The 26,737-nt window shown below is 40.5% G+C and overlaps 3 protein-coding genes across 5 annotated transcripts in view; all 3 read left to right on the forward strand.

Annotated features, from left to right (window-relative positions):
- Positions 1-1,420: 1,420 nt before the first annotated feature.
- arl13a (ADP-ribosylation factor-like 13A) lies at positions 1,421-7,780 on the forward strand. The gene is made up of 10 exons (XM_061293863.1): positions 1,421-1,803; positions 3,134-3,250; positions 3,532-3,602; positions 3,975-4,227; positions 5,701-5,806; positions 5,887-6,086; positions 6,475-6,583; positions 6,677-6,947; positions 7,290-7,406; positions 7,484-7,780. The coding sequence occupies exons 1-10, from the start codon at positions 1,784-1,786 to the stop codon at positions 7,549-7,551; spliced, it is 1,332 nt and encodes a 443-aa protein (XP_061149847.1). The 5' UTR covers positions 1,421-1,783; the 3' UTR covers positions 7,552-7,780.
- Positions 7,781-8,433: 653 nt separating this feature from the next.
- tmem35 (transmembrane protein 35) lies at positions 8,434-13,204 on the forward strand. Its single transcript, XM_061291058.1, has 2 exons — positions 8,434-8,628; positions 9,911-13,204. The coding sequence occupies exons 1-2, from the start codon at positions 8,509-8,511 to the stop codon at positions 10,292-10,294; spliced, it is 504 nt and encodes a 167-aa protein (XP_061147042.1). The 5' UTR covers positions 8,434-8,508; the 3' UTR covers positions 10,295-13,204.
- A 597-nt stretch (positions 13,205-13,801) lies between these two features.
- The window catches only part of slc36a1 (solute carrier family 36 member 1), a 28,686-nt gene continuing 15,750 nt past the window's right edge, over positions 13,802-26,737 (forward strand). For 2 of the 3 annotated variants that reach the window (XM_061276806.1, XM_061276821.1), the window contains exons 1-7: positions 13,802-13,976; positions 17,671-17,778; positions 20,374-20,488; positions 20,565-20,655; positions 21,558-21,646; positions 21,989-22,078; positions 24,702-24,786. In XM_061276806.1, coding sequence (XP_061132790.1) covers positions 17,745-17,778; positions 20,374-20,488; positions 20,565-20,655; positions 21,558-21,646; positions 21,989-22,078; positions 24,702-24,786 — 504 coding nt within the window. In that variant the 5' untranslated portion in view covers positions 13,802-13,976; positions 17,671-17,744. The remainder of the gene's footprint in view (positions 13,977-17,670; positions 17,779-20,373; positions 20,489-20,564; positions 20,656-21,557; positions 21,647-21,988; positions 22,079-24,701; positions 24,787-26,737) is intronic. The other variant, XM_061276813.1, reaches the window with a different exon arrangement.

A 26,737-nucleotide genomic window follows, 5' to 3' on the forward strand; every position in this document is an offset into this window, starting at 1 on the left:
GCAAAATCAACTGTCAGGGGTCTTTGAGGCATGTTTGTCACGTGTACCAATCGAAGGAGGGGAGGGTGACTCTACTTGACCTCAGCTCTTTTTAGCGTGAGTGCTTTGCAGAAGAGAAGGGTGGGAGCTGACTGGACATTAGTGTTACTGACGACATCAGGCAAAAGGCAGGCTACACCCTGAACTGGTCGCCAGCCAGTCACGGCCCGGGCAAACACAGAAACAACCAATCACACCCACATGCACGCTGTCACTGAGCAGGAATCGATTCCACGCTATTTGCACACAAGTCAGACGAGTGTACATACCTACACCATCAGCGACTTACTTGCTCTACATGTGTGGAAAAAAAGTTGGTGGAAAATGTACTGCCTTGCTTTCATTTTGTCCATTGAAGACAGAAAAACAACAACATTGTGATTGTGACGCCATCTAGCGGTAGTCTTCTGCATTTCAGTATGCTAAAGGAATTAGAAAACCAATTTATCCTCTCTGTGATAAACACACTGCAAACGAGGCTAAAATAGACGGGGGATTTGGTAACCCTGGGAACAAACAAAGTTGCACGGATCATCAAAATGCGACGAAAGCTCGTCCAGTCGATGACGAGCATTCCCACACGGCCTTTCTTGTCAAATGGCAATCATCATGTGAGAGTGTTCAGGAATTTTAGAAATAGTGCTCTCAATGGCATTGAACCACAAATGTCTCTTGATGAGATTGTTTTTTGTTTTAGTAATTTATTCGGGCTTTGCACCCTTTGCACTTTTATGTCCCAAATTATAAACGTTTTCTGGTTCTTTGAGCAAACAAGTTAAGAAATAATACATTGACTGTGAACTAAAAGTTAAAGCAATATAATGTTACTTTAAATATTTTGCATTTCATTGGTACATCTTTTGTGTCCTATCTCAGCATGGCACCTACAGCAGATTGTTTGTGTTTGCACATTCTGGACCACACTTATGGGTTTGTTTCAATTCATTAAAGAAAAAAAAAAAACAATTCAAGCAATTTTCTCTTGTAAGGTGATAGCAGGTGATACCTGGATACTAATGTGAATAGAATGGATGAAAATGCCAATCTGCCGGAGGGTAACAGCTCACAGCAACCTTTTTTTTGATTGGGGGAAAGATTCACTTTTTTTTTTTCAAATTTAGTTCATACATTTTCAATTATGAACTATGAAACGAACGAGTTCATTTTAAAAGTTGTGAACTGAACTTTGAACGACTTCATGTAGAAAGTGAACTTTGCCAACACTGCAACCCGTATTATTGAAGCTTTTAATAGAGTCACTGAGACTCCAAAGTAGCAGTTTAGTATCGGGTCTGACTATTTTCCCAATTCTATTTAGGATGAATATGCATAATAAATCCAAACACTATATCTTACTTTTCCATATATTTAGAGAGTCTCACATGTGCACTGTAAGGTGCCACACAGACATCTTCGTCGTCCTTCCAGCCGGGATGTGCCCAAACCCAACATGGTGCCACTTTCAGACATCACTGATCACAACATGGGACCCATTTAGCCTACTGTGTACATAACTAAACTAATGAGGATCCCCAATCAGATACTTTAGTCCGGTTAAGCAGAGAAATCATTTAATCCAATAGGCGGATCTAATGCCTCATGCGATGTCCCTGTGATTGGCTGCGAGACCAAAACAAAGGTCGCACCTCCCACATGGGGTGAGCAGAGGCTTAGGGTGAGCCTGATTAAGTGTTGTTGCAGGTAGGGGCAATATGTTAGTGCAGAGTTGTAAGCAAACAATTGCATGGATATAGACCTACTTCTGTAAGTATTCATATTATTATCGTATATGTGACAATCATCTGCTGATGTTATATTGGGGTACACAATCATGGATGGATGGATGGATGGATGGATGGATGGATGGATGGATGGATGGATGATGGATAGATAGATAGATAGATAGATAGATAGATAGATAGATAGATAGATAGATAGATAGATAGATAGATAGATAGATAGATAGATAGATAGATAGATAGATAGATAGATAGATAGATAGATAGATAGATAGATAGATAGATAGATAGATAGATAGATAGATAGATAGATAGATAGAATAGCTCTGATTAAACTAAATAGATCGGTTAGGCTCATCCACAGCACAATTATCTTCAATTAGTATGAGCTATTTCAGAAAAGTGAATGATCATTGTTTGAGCTAATGCTTCACACATTTCCCTTCGATTGAAAAAGTCAAGCTTCATTCGGGGAAAAAGTCTTATGGAAATGTAAAAAAAATATGCCTTACATTATGACAAACATTTTGGATGTAATTCTTTTACGCTGCAATTTTGTGGGCTGAGAGACATTCACCAGAGAGCCATTGTCATAAATTTTGATCAACACGACATAACCAATTGATGTCGGAAACAACAGAGATTTATACATAATCATTTGCATGTATGTGCTTAAGTATTTACATCTTGTTCAAAGGAATAAGAAACTTTTTTTATCCAGGTGACACAAAAAACAGGATTTATTATGTTGCGACACAGGACTTGTTCATTGTCACTTGTACGGTGACCTAGCATCAAAGCAAATATGGGTCGACTTGTTAACACGGAAAAAGCAGGCCATACTGAACTGGCTTTAGCAGATTATAAAAAGACAGAACAGATGCACTGGAGTGAAAGACCAGCCAGATTGTGTATGTGTGTTTTTTGTTCTTGTTGTTGTCTGCTGACCTCTGACACCTGCTGTTTAGTACACACACTACATGACCACATGCCAAAATAAAGCTCAAGTATATTTCAGGAAATACACATATTCATTAGGAGTTTTTTTGCTAGGCATGTCTATCCTGGTGAAAATTTATGGGTTTTATAGCGGTACCTCTTCCCGCCAAAACCCCCTGGAAAGTGAGACAAAATTAAACCCCAACATCAGTTTGACCAATCAACACAAACTTGTATGAACACATGAATGCTAACAGGAGACATGAAAGACCCTCAAAAACACACACGCCCCAAATTGAACAGGAAGTCATTCATTTTGGGTGATGAAACACATTTTCACCTGATCATACAATATGAGACCATTTAATGAGTTGTTATGTCGTAGTAGTAGTAATTATGTCCCCTTGTGTTGCCAGACACCACGCGCAGAGAAGATGGTGGCCGCTGTGCACACCTTGCTCACCTCAAGACAACATGTTCAACCTGATGAGCAACTTCTGCACTTGGTTCTCCAAAATCCAGGAGCCAATCAGGTCATCTTAATTGCATGTCTAAAATTGCTTGTTTTTGACGTACTAGGTAAATGGCATGATACTGAGCAGTGTTTGTAATACAGTGGTGCCTTAAGATATAAGCGAGTCAAGTTGCCAGTTTTTTTAAATGAGAACCAAGTTTTTATTTTATTTTTTGCTTCAATTTGCTGGTGCTGAATGCTGGCAGTGAATGTAACTTACTTCAAAATTCTGGCAAATAGTGAACAATCCTTAAAAAAATAGGTTTATTAAATATACTAAAAAATATATTCATCTCACAGGCGAGTGACTGTTCTTGTGGTGGGTCTTGACAAAGCAGGAAAGACGTCCTCCATCCGCAGCATGTCAAGAGGTATCCAATTTTGACGCAAAACTTTTTCTTGAACTAGAAGCATTTGTACAAGGGTGTGTGTAGACTTAGTTTTTACATGTACTGTATCTACTTGTCCCTACTTTTTTTCTGTTATCAGTTTCTTTCTTTCTTACCCAGTTAGGATTCGTACCGAGAACTTGTCCATCCTGCTGTCTTTATTTCTTGCTTTCTCTCAGTGATTCCCATGATTCTTTTTTTTTTATGATTGTTTGCAGTGCTATTTTCTAAGTGAACTGAACAGATTTGAACTAGAAACCACAATTTTCATTTAATCCCATCGAAAAAGTTTCAGTTTCTATTGTCTTGATTTGGAGCTGCCGAATTCATGTGTGGTTGTTCTATGTCCTCCAGTGCCCCACTCCGTGGAAGGAGGCTCTACCCAAGGGTGCATGAGGAGTGAGCTGAGGGTGGAGAACTACCTGGTCACCCTGCTGGATGTGGGGGGCTCGGTGGAGTCACAGGGGGCCTGGAGGGAGTATTATGGGGAAGCACACGGTCTCATGTTCGTGGTGGACTCCAGCAACCGGCCAAGGATCAAGGAGGTCAAGGAGGTCCTGGCTGACCTACTCAAGCAGCCCAGAGTGGCAGGAAAACCCATCCTAGTGTAAGTATATTCATTAGTAGAGCACAACTTTACTAACACTGCCCTCTAGGGGGACACCACTATACCTACATGGCTACTCAGAGTCCATTTTGTCAGTTTATCACTTCTTACAAAGTTTTATTTCCCAAAGGAATCCCTCATAATAACTGACAATTAAACATGACTAGCGTGTGTACCTGAATTAAGAGGTAGCCCACATTTTGAGGAAAAAAGGTCATGTTATTTTAACAACATATTTTTACAGATAAAACATATTTGTAATCTTATGAGAATAAACTTGTCGTATACAACACAAAAAGTAGATTTACAGGAACAATACATTTTGTCAGGCTAAAAAGTTGTTACCTTATGAGGGTTTATTTTTGTAAATTTTAGATTATAACATCAAATTTAAAGTCTCACAAAGGAAGAAAGTCATTTTAACAAATGAATACAAAAAATATAACTTAATTTTCTTAATTCTTATATTTCAGAAAGTATCTAACTAACTAACTGACTGACTGGTACAAAAAATGTACTAGTACTAGTACTAGTACTAGTAGAATGAATGAATGAATGAATGAATGAATCCATCCATCCATCCATCCATCCATCCATCCATCCATCCATCCATCCATACATCCATCCATCCATACATTCATTCATTCAGCCATTCATTCAGCCATTCAGCCATTCATTCAGCCATTCATTCATTCATTCATTCATTCATTCATTCATTCATTCATTCATTCATTCATTCATTCATTCATTCATTTTAAAAGTCTTTTGTTCTTACAAAAATACCCAGCAAAAAAACAGGGATGTCAGGCTTGGCATATGTTTGTGATGTGTCACAAATTCAGAATCATATCCAAGCTTTTAGTCGAAAGCTGAGTTGCAGAGTTTATTAGTTCAAAGTAGTTTATTATGCTTTATCAATAGCAAATACAGCAAATTCAACATACAAGAAGGTTCCAGTTGCCCTCATTCAACCTTTGCAGAGAATGCTCTTGACATGTCTGACTGAGAATCTATTGCAAATAGAAAAAAAAAAAAAAATTAGAACGCCAATATTCAGGCAAATATGCTCTCAGGCTATTGGTATGCAATGCAGACATGCGCGATTTCAAGAGATGCAAACATTTGACATAATAACACAGGTATACTGCATTGCAAATTAGTTTGTGGTTCTCCAAGCTACAGCTCGCGAACCCCTGTTTCAAACCCACACTTAACTCAACTTTGTTTATCGTTTAATTTATATAACTTTATTTATATAGCACTTTCACAATAACCAATGGTGTGGTTGCCATGGGGAATTTCTATATAATGTCTGGATTTTCCCCAACGGCCGACGTATTTCCTGGCCACCCGAACCGTGTGATTCCATTGTTCTGATGTAAAATCCAGTTCAATGACACCAGAAAGCCACGTGTGACTTGAAAACAACTGACTTCTGAGACTCAAAGCATGCATCGGTGTTTGTCTTTACAGCTTGGCAAACAAACAAGACAAAATGAATGCCCTGCTGGGAAGTGAACTAATCGAGATGCTCTCCTTGGAGAAGCTAGTCAACCAGAGCCGCTCCGTGTGCCATATCGTGAGTGCAACAATAACATGATTTCTGACGACTACAGTTTCACATTAAACTACCATTATATGATCCCCTCTCCTCACAAGGAGCCTTGTTCAGCCTTAATGGACCTGCGGCGCTGGTCGGATAGGAAAGCGTTACGAGGCCTTCGCTGGCTGCTGCGAGCCGTCTGTCTGGATTACCCGGGGCTGTGCATCCGCGTGGCCCAGGACAGTAAGACGCCTCTGGAGCCCAGAGAGAGGAACGGTAAAGCAGAGAAGACAAGAGGAAGAAACAAGAGTGAACGGTGAGTCACATTTTGTGCTGCTACGTTATGAATACCTCCTCATTCTGATGAAGTTTTTATTGATGCCTGAAGAAGGTATTGTTGTAACAGTAAATGTACTACTACGGTTGTGGAAGTGCACAATTTAAGAAATAAAGCTCACGGAGTCCCTGGGGCATTGTCTGTCCATTTCAGTATTTAGACTTTTTAACTTTTTAGTTGGCTTTGAAATTGTGATTGCTAGCATGACACTGGCTATCCAAAGACAAGGTTGTTTTAAATACGCAAGATGTAATTCTCTTTGTTTTATGTTGATTTTGTCAGTCAACATCAACTTGTAATGATAATGCTTGAATGAACTGGAACCTTAATGCGACCTGATGTTATCCATCCTTCCATGTAACCCTAGCATGAGAACCAGCAAGTCAAGCCTCCGCCAGGTTCACAGGCCAAAGGATATGGAAAACATAAGCAATGGGGAAAGGAAGTTGCAGCCCATTCAGAACATAATGCAGAAGGTGAATAGATTTCGGACTAGGCCACTTCAATTCCGCTTTATTGTTGCTAGGTCGTATACATGAATTATAGACAAGATGAACTGTAATTGGCAGGAGAACACTCTAAAAAAGAAGCTGAAGAAAACCACCAGGAGGAGGAAAAAGCCAGCCAAAGCCAGCAAAGACAAACAAGATGAACAAGCGGCAAGTGAGAAGGAAGAAGAGGAGGCCAGTAAAGATGAGACAGAAAACGCTGGCCACCAAGGGCGAACGAGCAGTCCGCTCATCCCCCCTAATAAAGGAAAACACACACAAAAGGGCAAGGTGAAAGAGAAGACATGGGATGTGCCTGAATCAGCACACGATGACGAGAAGCCCCTCAGAGGTATGGCCAGTATAGTTTTTATTTAATTAATATGGAACAATTTATTGAATTAATATTCAGTTGAAATTTACAAGATATTGTTCATTATTTTTATATATTTTTGAATGTTTTTTTAATGAAATGTTTTTTTTATTAAATTAAAACGAGTTAAATATGACAAGAAACCAGGCATTATGCTTCAAAAACGTTTGATGTCATACTTTATATTAATATCTTTTTGCTTTTCACTTTTGTCAGTAGGCTATATTAAATTGATTAGTGCTTTTAATACAATGTCGCCCTGCAGCATATTGATTTTAGCATTTATAACCTTGTTTTCTATGTAATAATTTATCTGTGAAGCCACCGGAAAAAAGAGGAAAAGGAAGAAGGGTGTGAAAGTTAAAAGAAGGAACAAAATCAACACTGAAGGAACATCTGGAGCATCCGCTCAATCTGTTGACCTCTCTACTACATTTGGTGAGAATTAACCACTCCCTCGCCATACGCAGATTAAACATGTTGGATTTCATAATAAAGGCCTTGTCTCCTCCTAGATCTTTACCGAAAAGCCATACTGGCGCTTAAGGAGCGTCAAGATCAGGGACATCGAGAGAAAAAATAAAGCCCTGCTTGTCATCACGTCATCCCTCTCCTCACAAAAATGGACAGAACATATGTATATCAATGCACAAATGACAATTTCCCATCGGATGCATGAGTCTTTCATAGGTTTTTCTTGACATTCCATCATGTAGTGGAGACACATTGTTTATTTAATACCAATAATAATGATCCAAATGTATGTATGGCCAAATGTGTAATTTTTTATTGTCCCATTTCTAATAAAATCTTTTCCCTGTAATGCATACGTACAGTAACAATATTATTTCGTTTTTTTCGAAGGCACAGACAAGAAGAAATAGCTACTGGTATGAATTTCTTGAGTAGTGAGTGGATAGATGTATGTATGGACAAATGGTTGGTGGCTTGTTTGGTTTTCATGGACAGAAGGATGATGGAAGAAGGGTGGATGGCTGTATGAATGGAAGGATGGGTGGCTGTTTAGCTGGGTAGGTGGATGGATGGATGGATGATGGATGGATGGATGGATGGATGGATGGATGGATGGACGAATGGATGGATGGACGAATGGATGGATGGATGGATGAGTGAAAATTTGGTAGGTCTGTTGGTACAGTAGGTCATCAGGAACAATGCGAAGGTCTCAACATCCCAAGGTTTAGAAAGATGCAAGGTCAAAAAGTGTAGCTACATTATCAGTAGCAGGAAGGCACGCTCAATTACCGTTTTTTAAAAAATGTTTTTCAAAGTGTATTTAGGCAATTACTACTGTAATAAAGACTTTTTTGTGTGTATTACTAATATTCGCAACTACGTCGTAAAACGAGGACACCCGCGGGTTATATCGTAAATCGGCAACTGTCCCTTTAAGAGGCTGCGCGCCCTCCCGCGGAAGACGAGCAGGTTGCAGGTGCGGGATCACTATTTGGCAAGGCATCCGGGCATCAGCATCCGGTCAACCGATTCCCATTCGTCGCAAACTCCAGCGGGATTCAAAATGCCCTCACCGAGGACTATCACCATCGTGGCCCTCTCCTTCGCCCTCGGCTTGTTCTTCGTCTTCATGGGGACCATTAAGCTGACGCCGAGGCTCAGCAAAGACGCGTACAACGAGATGGTGAGTGAATGAGACGTGGGGGGAGGCCATTGTTCTGTGGATGCTGACCCAAATATTAAACTAACCGCAAAATAAGCTCTCAACGTTCTCTTTTATTTCACCGTTATCTCGTAATATCCTCCGCTTAGATCCTCTCTGAAACATCCTCGCTGTAGAATGGCATTAACGTGTTGTATGGCTGCTGCCAACACATCAGCGCGCAAAGTAGGCCGAAGATAGATTAAAATAGCCTCACTAATATTAATCAATTGACCAAATAACTGCAGTATATATAGTTATATATATATATCTAGATCTATATCTCCATCCATCATATCCATCCATCCATTTTCTGTACCCTTTGTCCCCACGGGGGTCGCGGATGTGCCTATCCCAGCAGTCATCGGGCAGTAGGCTGGGAACACCATGAACGGGGGCACACAGAGACGAACAATCATTCGCACTCGCACTCACACCCACTGGCAATTTGGAGTGCTCAATCAGCCTACCATGCATATTTTGGGGATGTGGGAGGAAACCGGATTGCCTGGAGAAAACCCACACAGGCACGGGGAGAACATGCAAACTCCACACAGGGAGGGCCGGAGGTGGAATCAAATCCGCACCCTCTGAACTGTGAGGCGGACGTGCTAATATATATCAACTTCAATATGTGAGTTGACACCAGGAAGCCACAAGACGATGGCAAAGCACCCCTTTTGTTTAAATAATGCTGCTAAACTCACTTCAACCTAGTTCTTTGACTTTAGGACGCCACAATATGGCAGAAAAGCACATATTTTGTCGTAAATAAGCACTTCAACCTATTTTAACATGGTAGTTTGGCATCAAGATACCACAAGAGGGCGCCAGAGCAAACTTTTATTTGTGGCCTGAGCACAAAACGAGCAAGTCGGTGAAATCTTGAAGATAGGTCAACCCCAAAATTTGCCAGTGCTGACCACAAATGTGCAGGAGTTCACTGTACAAGTAAATTGCGTTACAAACCTGTTTAGAGCTTTATGTGACGTGTAACCACATAGCCTACTGAAATAGAATGTAAAAGGCCAATTAGTTTGCACATTACGGTAATCAAATGCACAGTGTGCTGCTCCATCTGAAAAACATAACATAAGCACTTCCGACAGTGACGGTAACTTGGACGTGTCAACTTGGAGTTAACACTTTGGAATGTTGGCCTATATGAGTTTATTGGTGGATCTTTTTAGCAATAATCATGTTGAAGTAGTGTTTGAAGAAAAAAGTCTGTATACTTTAATTTGTTCTATGTGCTTTCCTGTAGAAACGGGCGTACAAGAGCTATGCCAAAGCTCTGCCTGGCCTGAAAAAGATCGGTGTGACCTCCGTGTTGCTCCGCAAGATCATCGGCTCCCTGGAGGTGGCCTGCGGCGTGGTCCTGACCCTGGTGCCGGGCAGGCCCAAGGATGTAGCCAACTTTATTTTGCTGCTGGTCATGCTGGCCGTGCTGTTCTTCCACCAGCTGGTCGGCGACCCCCTCAAGCGCTACGCCCACGCGCTGGTCTTCGGCATCCTGCTCACCTGCCGGCTGCTCATAGCCCGGCAGAGCGACGAGCGACCGGAGAGGGAGGAGAGCAGGGAGGAGCAGCAGCCGCAACATCAGCAGCATGTCAATGACCAGGAAAAGAACAAGGTCAAGCAGTCTTAAAAGCATTTTTTAATCCCCCTCCCAGCTACAGTGAAGCGAGTCCTTGATATCTTTAACACACATACTTGGAACTGGTGGTTACTCATCTCCTTGACTTCACTGTGGACAGTCATCAGTGTGCAACTTTTGTTTTGTCCCATTCCAAAATTAACATTCAGTCTCAGTGCTCCCCTGTTACATTGTCGCTTTTTTAAGGGATCAAGTTTTTACAGTGGTACCTGGACTTGAGAGCACCCCAACTTGCAGGTTTTCCAAGCCTTTGTTTGGTTGCGACACGAAAAAAAATCAATCAACTGGTTCAATGGCAGCCATTTTTAATTTAGAGTTCTCGAGGCTATTTACAGAATTTGAGCATTTTGACTGATCTTTCATGACCACAAAACTGTTTTACGTGACAATACAAGTGACCAACCTACCTAAAGGCCACGGTTAGTTTCTATCTTTTTACAGAGGCCAGTTTAACCAAAAGCACTGATTTCCGACTAAAAACTGGAGAAAATTTGATTTTGTAAAACTAATCTTGTCAAACAGATAGTGACTTTGATTCTAACATTATTTGCTTTTGTGACGACTTAAAACATGAAGTAGGAACATTTAAATCATAGCAAAATATATATTTTTTACAGCCATAAAAAGTTTCTAAAAAAAAAGCCATCATTGTGGCAATATTTCATAAAAATGCTGAGACTGATAGGCCTGGCTACTTACACCTGAGCACAAAATACCAAAATCGGCTGTTGAAAATTAAGTCTTTCTGTTGATGCGCAAAATACCCTTTTTTCGTGGAACATTTGTGATGTCATCTTTGCAAAATCTGATCAAAAAATGCCTTCAAATTAGAGTAAAACTGTATATCTTGACAATTTATCATCATATCGCCTGGACCATTTTGTTTTGCCAGTTCTTTGGAGAACTTCTTCTCTGATATCCAATAAGTGCATATGGGCCGAAATTCTGAGGGGTTCTCAAAGTTGATGATTCAAAGTAACGGTAACATTTTAAATGACGTCATTTAAAAACTTAGCGTGTAAGGAGCAAATGAAGCCTTCTTTTTGAGAAGAGCAGTGTGGTCAGTAGAAGACTTCTCATTCCCACTTATTCATAATGGAGTGTGTTAAAACACATTGGCTTGATTTTTGGTTGCACAAGATTTAAAGGTGTTAAACTGACATTTGTTCATTTTTGACGAAAACGCGGGAAAATTACACCTGTTCATCTCATTTTAAATCATGTGCAACCGATGAACATTTCTGAATTAGGTAAATCCAAATGATTCTGTTTCAATGCACTGTGATTTTATTTTTTATTTTTTTCATTTATTTATTTGTTAATAGTCAATTAAAAATCCAAAAGAGATGTCTTTAGCGTGTTGCTGGGAGGGTACATGCTTAGCAAATAATTGACAGCACCCTTTGGTCACTCCTTCAGTCTCTCCAGGCGCAGTAAAACAATAACAGAAAATCAAATGTACGTGGAGGCATTGGATGGGGTCAGAGAAGGATGATTTCTCCAAAGATTATTTAAAAAATAATCTACTGCAAGGTCATGTGTACAGTTACAAACTATGTGACATTTTTTTTAACTGCAAACTCCATATTGTGTGTGGGTGGAGGGGGGTGGGGGTATATTTGTTTTTTATTGTAGAGCCATTTGACGTGCTCATTCCATGTTGACTTGTCAGTCACATTGCTAATACAATACAATACAATACAATACTTAATACAACTTAAAACATTTTTTTATTCTTTGGCTTTTGACCCAACATCTGACTGACATTGCTTTATTGCTTCCTGCGTCTACTACATATGTTAGTGTCATAATTTGTTTTTGAAACATTTTGCTTAAAAAAAAAAAAAATCATACAACTATGAAATGTGCTGTGAGAAACGCTGACTTACTGCATGGCTCGAGTCAAACATCAGTGGCTTTTTAAATGCCATTTGCAATTTACTTCATGAACTGCATCATCTTTTTTGATTTTCCAAAATGTTGCCATTTCTTTCCCCATAATCGATGTGACAAGAAGAGATTCACAATTTAATCTTTATCCTTTGCTCAAAAGCTGTGCCCACCTAAAATCCAAAGTGATGCTACACCGCCGTCTACACAGATCTACTGTTTGTCATTACAGTGATTTCAAATATGAATTTAACAGACAAGCTGCGTTGGACCCTCTAACAAATCTTCAAGTTGAAAAAACATTCAAATACAAGTACAACTGTAGTAATATAAACATCCACAGCTGTGAAGGTGTTAAGCACGTGGTATATGGGCAAGGAGAGACATAGTTGTTGGCGCACTTTCATCCATTTATTGAATGGGACAAAACTGTCAAACACATGAATCCATAATGAGAACACTCACAAGGAGGGACCTCAACCCCTGATGTCACCCCACCCTTGCAAAAAAACAACAACGTGATGTAGCTGGGAACTTTAATTTACTTAAAATTGTACTTTTTCAGAGTGAATCGTGTGCCTCTTTAGTTGAACTCAAAGGTACTATTCCGTTGTTTGTTTGGCAACAGTGGTTGGGAATCACTGAATAAGAGCATGTTTCTCTCAATGGGCTTTTCAGGTCATGAAAGGATTTTCCTAAATGAACATCAAATCATTCATGACACATCCACAACCACCAATCCAATATCCAAGAAATATCTTCAGCATTAAACATAAACTTTAGGCTTATTATTCTCCCTTCTCGCCACCTTTTTAGTATTCACAGACCCGTGCATGTTACTAAATGTAAATGCCCCAGAATAACCCATTTATCCTGTTACAACCCTATTTTTTATTTATTATAGGTTGCAAATGGAAATGTGTGAACTTGTTCTTTATAATAGGAGTATTGCATCGGGATTTTTTGTTTTAGAAATGTATCTAAAATGTTGAAATAAAAACCCTGATTCCATTTTTTTCTTCATTCGCCACAAGAATACAGTGATTTTATAGTGCACTTGCTGAAACGTGAATACCCCTGGTACAGTTGCCTAAAAACAATGTAGATCTAGATACAAAAGCTGCATGTCCATTTCAGGAAGGAGAAAACCCAAATAAGAAAAACAGCTTTTCGGACAAAAAGTCACTAAATTGCTTTCATAACATAGGAAACTCAAATCCACTGTGTAACTGCAAAGTGGTCCAAATAAAATAATGAAATTCATGGTAATACGATTTTTATTATTCATTCATATCTTAACAGCTTCATGCTGACCTTTGGGTTGCGTCCATAATGGTGTTTGATGGAGCTTTGCTGCCCTCCGCAGATTTATTATTGCAACTGCAACTGAAGTCAAAACATTGCTCATGAAGAGAAAAACCAAACAAAAAAACAACAAATGCCACATAAAAAAAAAAAAAAAAAAGGTTTTGGCGAATTCAAAAATGTGTTTGTATTTTTTACATGGTCCTACGGCCGTGTGGCCGTAAAAAAAAAGAAACATTTTTGTTTCCATAGCAACAGTACGTTTTCGCACACGGGAGTCTACTTCCCGGTTCGTGTCACGTGACCTCGCGGCTGGCTTCTGGCCGACTTTTCGTGGCATCCGAGCGAAGGCAGACGCTCTCTGCGATTTGTCAAATCCACAAGGGCAAGATGAGCACAAAAGCTTTTTGGAGACATTAGCGGGGACCCTTAAGCACCGCATCGACGGTCGACAGAGTGGACGACTCTTTTTACTGAGGTAATAGAACAAAAATTATTGTGTATGGCGCACTGGCAATCCGCGTTAACTGTCTCAAGGATGGCTAACATCGACTAGCTTCGTTGAATTTGGTTGTTTTACTATTTGATGGCTAGCACGGTCGTAACAGGTTGAAATTGGCGGGATTAATTTGTCGCTTTCATGTAACCTGTCGTCACGAATCCTATTTTTAGATCACCCGAGTCGTGTTATCTTTGCGTTATACTGGCTAGTAGTGCGGTTTCAATGTTTCTGGTCCGCGTAGCCACCTCCAAGGTGAAGCCTTCTCGTCGGGGGAATATTCCTGGCCTGTGCCCATCCAGTGATTTGGCAATGGGAGAAGACTGGCTGCTTGTTACCGGATTGGGTTTACTTATGTTGAACAGGTCATGTTTATGCAGTTTCATGAAACATGAAAAATTGTAGTAATAATGCCAGACATTTGGTTTTATTATTGTAGCTGCCACACTTTTGTGTAGAATTTCGTGAGGTGCGTTGAAAGTCTGACTCAAACTGTAATTCAAGTAGATAAATAAATATGATCATTATTATTTAATATCTCATATTAATCCGTGGTTCATTTGCCTTTATTTCGGCGTCAACCAAACATAGAAGAAACTAGATACTGTTTTGTTTAATCAATCTGTTATTTATTGTCATACAGATTTGTTTATTGTTAGTGTATTGTTAGTGTAATATGCGAAAAGGTGACTTTGAATAAAAAAAGATCGCATATTAAATTGCAATCACTATATTGACGGCGGGAGGCAATTAAACTTAATCGTTCAGCCCGAGTATAAATAGTGCCATAATCTCAGTTATTACCATGTCTGTTTTGTGATTTTGAGTTGGGTTGGGCTAGTTTTAAAAATTCACTTAAAACAAACAGTGTTGGAATGAAACATGACTAATGAGTTGTTTGTCATTAGTACATGACCCTGGGCTGCAAACAGATTCCTCTTGGCAAGTAGCATTACAGTTACTGTTCGGGATGAAAAGGTGTATCCATAAACATGAGATTTTAAAAAATGAATAGGAGAAAGAAATGTACATTATTGGTAGACATTTTCATTAAAGTTGGGCCTTAATTTACGAGCTAAATTGTACTGAAATGAACTGAAGCGCCATTAGTTTGTTCCAGCTCCCCAATAAAACAACAGGCCATGCATTGCGGTGTGTTATTTTTTTGTGTTGTTTACTTGTATGTACGTTGTGTACTATGTCTTGTCACCGTGGGATAGTGGGAGCATAATTTCGATTTCTTTGTGTGTCTTGGCATGTGAAGAAATTGACAATAAAGCAGACTTTGACTTTGAACACCACCTTGCATGCAGTGTTGCTTGCTGCAAGCGCGTGACTAATTCTGCTCTTCTTGCACATGCTTTAAAGACTGTTTCATGACATCCCAGTTGACATAAACACACAACCCTTTCGTTGTTTTTTTATTTTTATTTATTATTATTTTTATTTTTATACAAGGATTTCCTCCAGCGTTTTACTATCCTGGTGGGCCACTAGGCTTTCCTTGCACCCCTGCCAGGCTAATCCTCACTTGTTTACAAGAACTTCTACGTGACATGTCACGGAGAAAGGGTAAAAAAACGGATGTTACCACGAATGTTTGTACGTTGATGATTTATGGACAAACAAAAAAGTTTAGAAAAAAAAGTATGAAAACTGAAATGAGAGACTCGGTGGAGTACTTGATTTTAAAATAATTCAAGAGCTTTTAAGATAAAACTTTGGGTTAGACTTTAGACCTGGGTTAAACATTTAATCCCGTTTTCAGTGCACCCATCTCTTCTTTTATTTTTCTCGTGTTGTCTTCCGTCCACCTCGCATCCCCGCAGCTCCGCTCTTACCTATCTGTTTCCTCTCCCTCGGACTACCAGCTACGTTAGCCAGCTAGGCAACAGCCAACTGGCCAAAACCACCACCGGACCCTCCTGTCTCCCGACTCTGAGCCTGTGGCCGCCTGCTGTGGACTTGACGGCAGCTCTGCCCCGGCTCTCTGGCCTTCCGTCCTCGGGGACGGGCTCCACTCCCTGCGGGCTCGCCAACCGTGGCTCTGCTGGGTGCCGCCGTGGTGCCAGGGCTCGAAGCTTATTTTTTGCCCAAGTTGCCCTCGGGCAAGTTGGAGAAAATTTTACTTGCCCGAAACAAAATTTTACTTGCCCGAATTTTTTTGGAGTGGATTTTTACTTGCCCGACACATTTTTGCAATAAAAAAGACAACACTATAAGTTTTGCCTTCATATGCCTTCGTATCCGCCAACCGGAAACAAGCTCTGCTGGTGCGCAGGCGCAGAAGAGCCAGGGACGGGTGACGGAGCATGCATTTAATTACGAAGCGCTTTGCCGTTATCAATGTATTGCAGACTTACACGAGAAACTAACCGCTCCCTAGAAAACAAAATGTCGGACCAGAAGCGGCAGAAGTTGCGAGAAATTATGCACAAAATTGTCTTTTTACAGCTTGAAAACATGGTATTATGGCAGGGCAAGTTCGGGCAAGTGAGGAAAAATTCTACTTGCCCGTCTGCCATCGCTACTTGCCCCGGGCAATCGGGCAATCGTTAGTTTCGAGCCCTGGGTGCGTTGGGGCCTGCCGTTCGAGCGGGTGCAGTCGAGGTCGACCGGCATCACCACCTGGTCCACTGCTGCTTCTACACAAGGCTGGGGTCCTTCGCCGTCGCCGCTACATCTGGACCGGCACTTCCCCGATGGCTCACCCATCTCCTCTTTTTGGACTACCAACCCTCCGTCACCCCCAGCTCCCGTACTGCCAACCTCAACAACCTCCGCTCCCGCCCCTCCTGCTCCTCCATCCATCTCCTTCGCACTGCTGACCAATGTCCTGTTATTAACTATATCCTATTGTCTCCCCACCCCCCGTACGTCCCCACCCTTTTTATTCCCTGTAAAGCGTCTTTGGTTCATTGAAAAGCGCTAGATAAATTAAATGAATTATTATTATAATTATTATAATTATTATAATGTTTAGTTTTTTTCCTTTACGTCCCAAATTCTGCTAGTCAAGTCAAGTTTATTTGTATAGCCCTAAATCACAAGCAGTCTCAAAGGGAAATCTGCTGTTGGTGCATTTGTTGTTGTTGCTGCTGTTGTTGCTAATACTGATACTGTCTGTATTTTCGTGTCTGTGATCATAATAGGAAACATTCAACGTATTTGCTCATATAGCCTATTAAAAGTTATATTTGCTCCCGTTTACTGCTGGACTACTGTAGTAAAACCGAAGAGCTGATTTGATCATCATAAAGACACTTTGCCCTCTGGTGGTACACTGTGACTAAAGTCCTACTGGCAGGGAAAATGTGTTTTTCCGTTGGGAATTTTAATCATGATTACAATTTTGGCTCCAGACGATCTCAAAATTCATATAATTGGGGCAAAATGTTTATTTGGTGTTTCTGTTCTGAGACGTGCACGCGCAACCGCTACTCCCCAGCCACCACGCGTGCAGATCCAGGCCTTAGGCAAGAAACCAACAAAACATTGACTTTTCATTTTATTTGGTTGGCTATAAAGCAGGTTCTTTTGAAGCTGTCACTGTTTGACTCCAAGTCTTGTAAGCTCAAGAATGTAATTGTGCCTTAGTCTGTCTTTATTGCAAAGGTGGTCATTAACAAGCTTTGTTTGCTGACGTTAAATACATTTGAATTCTTCCCCACAGATAAGCGACACCCATGCTGAACTCGCTGACGGAAAGTTTCTAGAACCCGAGAGGTTGGGAGACACACTGCCAACATGATGTCCTCCAGCGATGACGTTCAAGGGGAAGGTATGAAGTGTCTTGGATGTTTACAAACGATATAAGATTATTTAATCGAAGCGGAAATTTTATTTGATGTTTACTTGATTTTATCTGGTAAGTTTATCTTAACTATCTATCTTATCATTACGAGAATCGGGGTGGAACTACGAATGTCGGGAGGGGAGATCCGGGGCTAAATTCGTGCCGAATATCCTTCCGGGTGAACCACGCTGCAGACACCACCGCTAATTTAATTTTTTTCAAATCTCTGTCTCCATCACTCATGGGTTTTCACACTGAACTCTGATGCGACAAGTGCCCCGCCTGTAAAGTGACTGTAAAGGAATGCTTATTCATTACGCTAAACAGGCGCCTTGGGGTTCAGTAGCAACTTGTGACCGATACAAGTTAACTCATCACCAATTGTCTTTGGTACAGAATTATCCAGCCTGACAAACGTATTGAGCTCATGTTTAATTATCGTGTAATTCATTGTTTTATTGATTATTGCGACAGCCCTAGTCATAGGCGCCAAATGCTGAACAGATAAGACTGGGCATATGGGGACTGCAAGCATGCTAATGGCGCCTCCATTAGCAAATAGACTTTTCTGCGTACATGCCGGATGCAGGTACAGTGAACTCCACTACCATATTGCTAACGCTTGACCTATAATATTGTATGACTTACAATAGTACACTTAAGACGCTAGAGCTCACGAGTGCTTTTTTCAAAAAGACTGAAGGGTGCTACCAGTGAGCAAGCCGCCTATCTATGTAATGTGGACCAGGTCCATGGGACACATTGGATGCTGGACATTATGTAATCGTTGTAGATAGATGCCCTAAGCTTTGACATCTTGAGATAACATGATTCCGGGAATGGACGATAACATTGAACTGCGTACGAATTTTGGACGTTCACAATCATAACAACTAGATAGAATAAATATAACGTTTATACACTCTGAATGAACTAGACGAAGGTAGTCTGTCACGAAGCTGCGCTCTTTCTCACCCCCGTTCTCTTCCTCACCTTCTCTGGAAACAGGTATCTTCATCCTGCGGTTAGGACTATATTCTTGTCATTATTATGTTATTATTGATGGTCGCTTATTTATTTGCATCTGCAGTCCACCATCGAATGTGACGTTTAAAGCTTTCTATTCTATTTCGTTGTTGTTTTTGTGCCCTCTAAACAAAGCTGGGTTGAGCGTGTCAAAATAAGCCTGCATGCACCATCAAACAGAAAAGAGATCACATCGTCGACACTTGGATAACTCGAGCAAATAATGAAGTCAAACGTAATTTATGGTAACTTGATGTAATTTCTGCAAATTGGGAGTGTGTTTCACAGAGTTTGATGCTATAGCCACAACATTAGCATGTGTTCAGTTCCCCAAATGTGGAATTGATGCGTGCATACAGTCCATTGAGGTATTTTGTTGGTGTCGCTAAAAGCCTGACACTGCACTGTTACAATGAGGATGTTAAAGCTCGACATATGCATGATAACACCACGGCGGCATGCTACATTTAACATTCTCCTACCAAGTGTGACACTTGCTGAGTGCTGTCTTTAGTTTGAGGCAAAACACGACTTCTTTTGTTCTCAGAATTAGTTTTGTCGTGTCAAAACGGATAGAAACATAACAGCAAGAACAGAATCTTGAGAGAGAAAAAATTGCTCTGAAGGTTTTGATAATATACTTGCTCAAGTAATTGGCCTATAATTATCTGAGTTTGATAAGTTTCATGGTTTTTCTTTCGGTACTGGCGCTACAACTTTACTACTTGTCATGTACGGAGTTTCATTGTGCATTTATTATCGTTATACGTTTTTTATTGAAGCACTTTTAAGTGAGACCACAGGTGACCACCATGTCATGTGACCATACATGTTCTTGGCATCGTGTTCACTTGACTCGTTGAAGTCTAACATCACGAGTGCATATTCCTCCTGCCGTTGCAAAAATATGCAGTCATCTCTTATCACGTTCACACCAGTCAGTGCTCACTTCCCCTTGAGCATCAGACGGCGGCATTTTGGCAAATGTGTTGACCAGCACATTTCTATGTGGCAAATGCGTTGATCAGCACATGTCTATATGCCACAATTGACTTAAGGAAATTGACAGAAGCAATGGTCTGTAGGTTAGGGCTGGGTGATTAATTGTGTTTATTTGGAAGATATTTTTTAATCAGTATGTGCATGTATATTTAATTATACAGTAATACATACCGTAATTTTTGGACTATAAATCGCACCGGAGTATAAGTCGCACCAGCCATAAAATGCCCAAAAAAGTGAAAAAAAACATATATATGTCGACCCCCCACCCAAACTATGAAAAAAAACGTGACTTATAGTCCGAAAATTACGGTATTAAGCCGTTTCTGTAGTTTGAAGTTTTTCCCATCGATGTACACTAGGACTTCGAAGAACATATAGTAGTTGCAAACAGAGTCTGAAGCTAGTTTACAAAAGCACAGTCAGTGTTGCTAGCAGTCAGATGTTTAGTTTCTAGAATTTGTAACTCTTAAGCATTTGTATTTCTTGTCTAGAAGATAATGAGTGGCGGCAGGATGTGTTGCTGAGGTCTGTCTTCTCACCCTTTCACAGGGTCTTTGTCCTCTGATCAAAACCCGTCCGAATTGGATGCTCTCTGTCCTTCCCCTCCAGGACCCTCACGAACACAGCGTCACTACGAGAGGATCGGCACGCAAACGGGAACCTCGTACGTAGCCCAATAGAAATGCGTCCGCATATAGCCTCGTTGTGTGATGGGCAAATTATTATTTTTTTTTGTGTAGTTTCTGTCAGACTCTGATCCACCTGCTGAAGGGCAACATTGGCACCGGGCTGTTGGGTCTGCCGTTGGCGGTCAAGAATGCAGGCCTGGTGGTGAGCATCCTTTAAATTAACCCGCAAAGCTTTTTACATGAAATTCACTTGGCATGTCTATCATGAGTAGACAAAACCATGCCAGAGAACACACATGGAGTCTCACATTTTGACTGGAAGCTTGTCAATTTGGGCTCCATTGCACTCAAACTTAGGTTAGAAGCGTCTATTTTTAGGGTCATAGTTATAATGGCCATTTCCTGTTCTAGTTTAAAGACAAATTTGTCCTACCCAGTTTCACTTAACATGAAATTCTATAGACGTGTTGTGAGCAGACCCAGGAAAGCAGTGATCATCGCCCGACAGCAAGCCTACTCAACATTTTGAGGCTCAAAGAGGAAATATCATGTGGTTAACACAAAAGCAACTCAAAACAACTGAGATTATAAAGGCTAAAAATGCCTTCAGTTTTGTAATTAAATGGAAAATAAGATATAGACAATAAACATGAAATAGTTATTATGCCAAAACTTAATTTAATTTAATTTTTATTTGTGGGTCCGGCCCCCTAGAGGACTTTCTGCCCCCCTGACTTGTATAGTTGGTGACCCCTGCACTAAAGTATCAAGAAACTATTCTCTAAAATTTACAGGAAGTCCGTCTCCCATTGAGGTTGGAAGCACGCCCTTTATATGAATAGGCGTCTGTTATACACCGAATTTCACTATTCACGGGCTGGGCCTCTCTTGATAAACTAATGCCTTTGGTTAGTTGCTGGTGAAAGCGTTATAACTCCAAAATAGTCCCTTTTCAGGAAACCCCAAAAATGACATAATTGTATCATCAAAGAGCAAGCCATTTTTAAACCGTGAGATTGATGAATACTTCTAATATTTCAAATGTCTTTGTGTGTGTTTGTGCGTGTGTGTTTGTATGTGTTTTCTTGTGGTGTGTATGTCCAGTTGGGTCCACTCACCCTGCTGTGCATTGGCTTCATTGCGGTGCACTGTATGAGGGTACTGGTCGACTGTTCTCACCACCTCAGTGCCAAGTAAGAAAAAAAAACATACAAACTCAATTAAAATTATTTGTGTTTTAAAAACAAAAGTCAAAGTTAAAAAATCAAAAACTGTTATAACCTTTAACTGTGCTGGCACCAATTTTGCCAAGTGGCTTCTTTTGTAGATTAAAAACAACAACAAAGCGAAGATCATTTAATCTCTGAACCAATTCCGCATGAAAGGAGCTGTCCCTTTCTTGTTCAAAAAGTGATTTTGTTTTGTTAACAAAATGTTTTTCCCCCAATTGTAGTTGTAGTTATTTTTCAATAGCTATAATAATCTTAGTCTAGACTTTCATAAATGTCCTTGTAAAAATTGTTTTGCCTTTTCAGGACGAACAGGCAGTCTCTGACCTATGGCGAGGCGGTCCAGTATGGCATGGAGAATGTGTCGTGGCTCAGGAGACACTCGCACTGGGGAAAGTAAGTTAAAAATGTCTCTACAGTATGAGTACCGTATTTTCCACACCATACGACACTTCTGGTTAAAAGGCGCAAACTCAATTGCGGTGGCTGTTCTGCACTTAATTCACACATAGGGTGCACCGCATTCATTATAGGGCGCATGCATGGCATCACTTACAATAAACGCAAAACGTCACAGGAGCAAGACAGCAAGTTTGGTTGTACTTTATTCTACTATTTACCGTTTTCTTCCATGTATAATGCGCAAAATTTAACTAATTTATTGTCCTATAATCTGGGGTGTGCATTATACATGGGTACAATTTTTTTATTTTTTTTTTTGAAGAAAATCATGGTACAACAATTTTTGAAGAAAATCTCGTCACGATGGAGTGTGGAAAGGAGCGGGGCGACCAAGTGCAGCTTGGACCAGGGTTTATTGGAGGAACTCAAAACACAGACTTGGTAAAGTAATTGTGATAAATATCTGGAACATCACTCAAATATTGGTGATCCCGTTGAGAGTCTCACATATTTCTTTGCTATCGAGTTTGCTACTGCATGCGCAGTGATACTGACCGGCAGAATAACATCTGGTTGTTCCCAAAGATGATCTTTTTTCTGAAATAATTTTACGTTTACGGACTTAAGTAACCCGGCCGGGTCATACCAAAGACTATAAAAATGGGACCCATTGCCTCCCTGCTTGGCACTCAGCATTAAGGGTTGGAATTAGGGGGTTAGATCACCAAATGATTCCCGAGCGCGGCGCCGCTGCTGCTCACTGCTCCCCTCTCCCCCAAGGGATGGATCAAAATCACACGGGGATGGGTCAAATGCAGAGGACAAATTTCACCACACCCATGCGCGTGTGTGACGATCATTGGGACTTTAAAAAAAAAAAAAGTCAAATTTGGGTGCGTATTATACATGGGTACAGGCTTTTTTCCAGCATCGACATGCCATTTTTAGGGTATTATACATGGGGGCGCATTATACATGGAAAAAAACGGTAACTATGTACTGTACTGTACTGTACTCACATTATTGTTGATCGATATTCATACGCAAATCCATCCAAGCCCTCATCTTCTGTATCCAAATTAAACCGTTGTGTAAATTCGCCATTAAAGATGCCAAATTCCATCTCGTCATTGTCTTGTGATTGTCACGTTGCGCTTTGGCAATGATCCTGGCTTTCCAGAAAGCTTGAATTATTCCTTGTAAGCATATGTCTCTTTGTCGTTGCCATTTTAGAGGGTCCTAATGCTTTTTGCGTTGCGTAGATATAGTCCGGTTTATAGTCCGGTGCGGTTTATAGTCCGGAAATTACAGTACATATTACCAGAGATGGGACCAAGTCACACATGTACAAGTCTCAAGTGAGTCTCAAGTCTTAACCTTCAAGTCTCAAGTAAGTCCCAAGTCATTTTCTTTCTTGGGCAAGTCAAGTCAAGTCCATAAATAGGTCAAGTCCAAGTCAAGTCCTTAAATAGGTCAAGTCAAGTCCAAGTCAAGTCACCTTATTATTGCAATTTTACCCGCAGAATCTGATTTTAGTAATGTGAAATGACAAGATACTATAAGTAACTTTAAGTAACCGTCATTGTCCAATGTGTCTAACCTGTTTAAAAAATATGACAATAATTTGGATTTGCACTGTAATTACTGATATTCAGTAAAATACACCATGGACTCAAACAAAAAAGAAACTACCTCATACAATGATTGACAGCTCAATCTAAACAAATGAATCTCTGCCGACAGCGTCTGACACATTTGAGTTGCAAATATGAAAAAATAATCTGAACAAAATCTGAAAGAAGAAACACATTAAAGAGCATTAGAAACATTTTATGTTTCATCTGTAACATCTGGAGACACCAGAGCTCTATAAACTTCAAACGGACAAAGTTTGAAGTTGTCGTCTGGCTGTCTGAAATGTTTCTGTTGCATATCTTGCACTGTACTGTCCGTCTTTTGCCTTCGCGGTACCGCTCCCTCTGACAAGTTTGTGCTGTCTGATATGAAGGGGCGTGATTCTCCAATAAACACGTTAGGTAGGTAGAGAGGGCACGACTGATTGATTGACAGGGTAGCGATCCAATCATGACAACGCCATTCTCAGCCTGCGCTCCTACCGTGGTATCAATACTTTTTTAAATGTATTATTAATTTTATATTCAAACTGAAAACATAAACTAAATAACACTGAAGTCATTCAAGTCATCGTGTTTCAAGTCAAGTCCCGAGTCTTTAACTTCCAAGTCCAAGTCGAGTCTCAAGTTTTTTAATTTATGTCAAGTCAAGTCACAAGTCATCAAAACAGCGACTCGAGTCGACTCGAGTCCAAGTCACAGTGACTCGAGTCCCCATCTCTGCATATTACGGCCCTGCATGTGGCGGCAGCCACACTACATCATTTATAGATTTTGGAATTCGGTCCACACAAAAGGCGCATCTTGTTAAAAGACGCACCTTTGGTTTCTGAGAAAATCAAAGGCTTCTAAGCCCACCTTATGGTGTGGAAAATACAGTAGTAAGTTGTGTTGTGTTGTATTATAACGGTTGTTGTATTGCAGTCAATTCTACACTTGTTTAAGCTTGTCATGATCAATCCGTGTGCCTTTTTTTTTTCCAGACGGATAGTCAACTTGTTTCTTATCATAACCCAGCTTGGCTTCTGCTGCGTTTACTTTGTCTTCCTAAGTGACAATGTCAAGCAGGTAACAAACACACAACATATGTTCACATTAGCCTTTCCTAACTGACCCTGCCCTTGGTGTTTCTTTGTTCTTCTTATTTTCTTTTTTTTCTTTCTTTTTTTTCTTAGTTTTCTTTCCCAATAATGTTGTTCTTTTTCCTCCCTCCTCCCCCCCCCCCACACACACACATGTAAAGCGACTTTGGGTACCTAGAAAAGCGCTATATAAATCCCAGTTATTATTATTATTATTATTATTATATGTACTCACTACAGTAGCGCTAGCCAAACTACGGCCCGCGGGCTCCAGTTTTTATTGGCCCGCAGCAAATTCTGAAAACATAATTGAATATGGCCCGCACAAGAAGCTTGAGCTCTGTTGCACTTCTCAGTTTCCACACTAGATAGAGCCCACCACAAAGCGTTTGACGTCCCATTAGCACTTTTTTTTGTGAGAAAATCATGGTACAACAATTTTTGAAGAAAATCTTGTCACGGATGGAGTGTGGAAAGGAGCAGGGCGACTAAGTGCAGCTTGGACCAGGGTTCATTAGAGGAACTCACGGCAAAAAAAATAAAATAATATATATATTATATATATATATATTATATATATATAATATATATATATACCGTATTTTCCGCCCTAAAAGGCGCACCTAAAAACCTAAATTTTTATCAAAAGTCAACAGTGCGCCTTATAGTCCGGTGCGCCTTATATACGGATCAAGTGATGAATTTGTTGATTTGTTGATGTTTTAGTACGTTTTAGTACGACTAGTAAATTACAAGGTCGCATCGCTTCCCAGCATTACGGTAACTGTAGTCAGGGGGCGTCACCGAATAGCTGTTGTACCCGCGAGGCTATTTCATTTCAAAATAGGCTGCTCCGTTAATGTTTCGAGTAAATCTACGGATCGATATGGAAGGGAAACATACGTAAGTAGTACCAATGCGTTAGATCGAACTTTAGTCAGTTCTGATCATTTTATAGGAGATCGTTTGAGAGACGCGATTGTTTACACTTTGCTAAGGCTCATGGGAGATTGCGAGCTGAGGCTCATGGGTTTTTGCGGATGGCTAATGCTATAACGATAGCTGCTATACGCGCGAGGCTATTTCATGTCAAAATAGGCTGCTCTGTTAATGTTTCGAGTAAATCTACGGATCGATATGGAAAGGAAACATAGGTAAGTAGTACCAATGCGTTAGATCGAACTTTAGTCAGTTCTGATCATTTTATAGGAGCTCGTTTGACAAACGCGATTGTTTACACTTTGCTGAGGCTCATGGGAGATTACGAGCTGAGGGTCATGGGTTTTTGCGGATGGCTAACGCTATAACGGTAGCTGCTATACGCGCGAGGCTATTTCCTGTCAAAATAGGCTGCTCTGTTCATGTTTCGAGTAAATCTACGGATCGATATGGAAGGGAAACATAGGTAAGTAGTACCAATGCGTTAGATTAAACTTTAGTCAGTTTCAATCATTTTATAGGAGATCGTTTGAGAAACGCGATTGTTTACAGAAGGCTCGTTGGTTATTGGCTAGTGGGTGCATACCGCAACCCTAGTCAACCTCAGTTTGTTGCAGTAAAACTTCTATTTTATGCGCCTTATAGGCCGGTGCGCCTTATATATGGACAAAGTTTTAAAATGGGCCGTTCATTGAAGGTGCTCCTTATACCCCGGTGCGCCTAATAGGGCGGAAAATACGGTGTATATATATATATATATAAATATAAATAAACAAACAAACGTATATACTCCGTGAGTCATTACCCCCTCAGTGAGTCAGACTATCTGCACTCAATGATACGCTTGTATCGGGGATTGCGGTACCCCGTACTCCTGAACAACCCCCCACCGAGGCGTTCTCCAAGTCCACAAAGCACATGTATCCTATTCACCATCGGGGTCTTTTGAGTTGTGCTTTTGACTGCCCCAGGCAAATTAGCTCCTACGATCGTTGGTC

The sequence above is a fragment of the Syngnathus typhle genome, linkage group LG1, assembly GCF_033458585.1.
Source record: "Syngnathus typhle isolate RoL2023-S1 ecotype Sweden linkage group LG1, RoL_Styp_1.0, whole genome shotgun sequence".
Lineage (NCBI taxonomy): Eukaryota > Metazoa > Chordata > Actinopteri > Syngnathiformes > Syngnathidae > Syngnathus > Syngnathus typhle.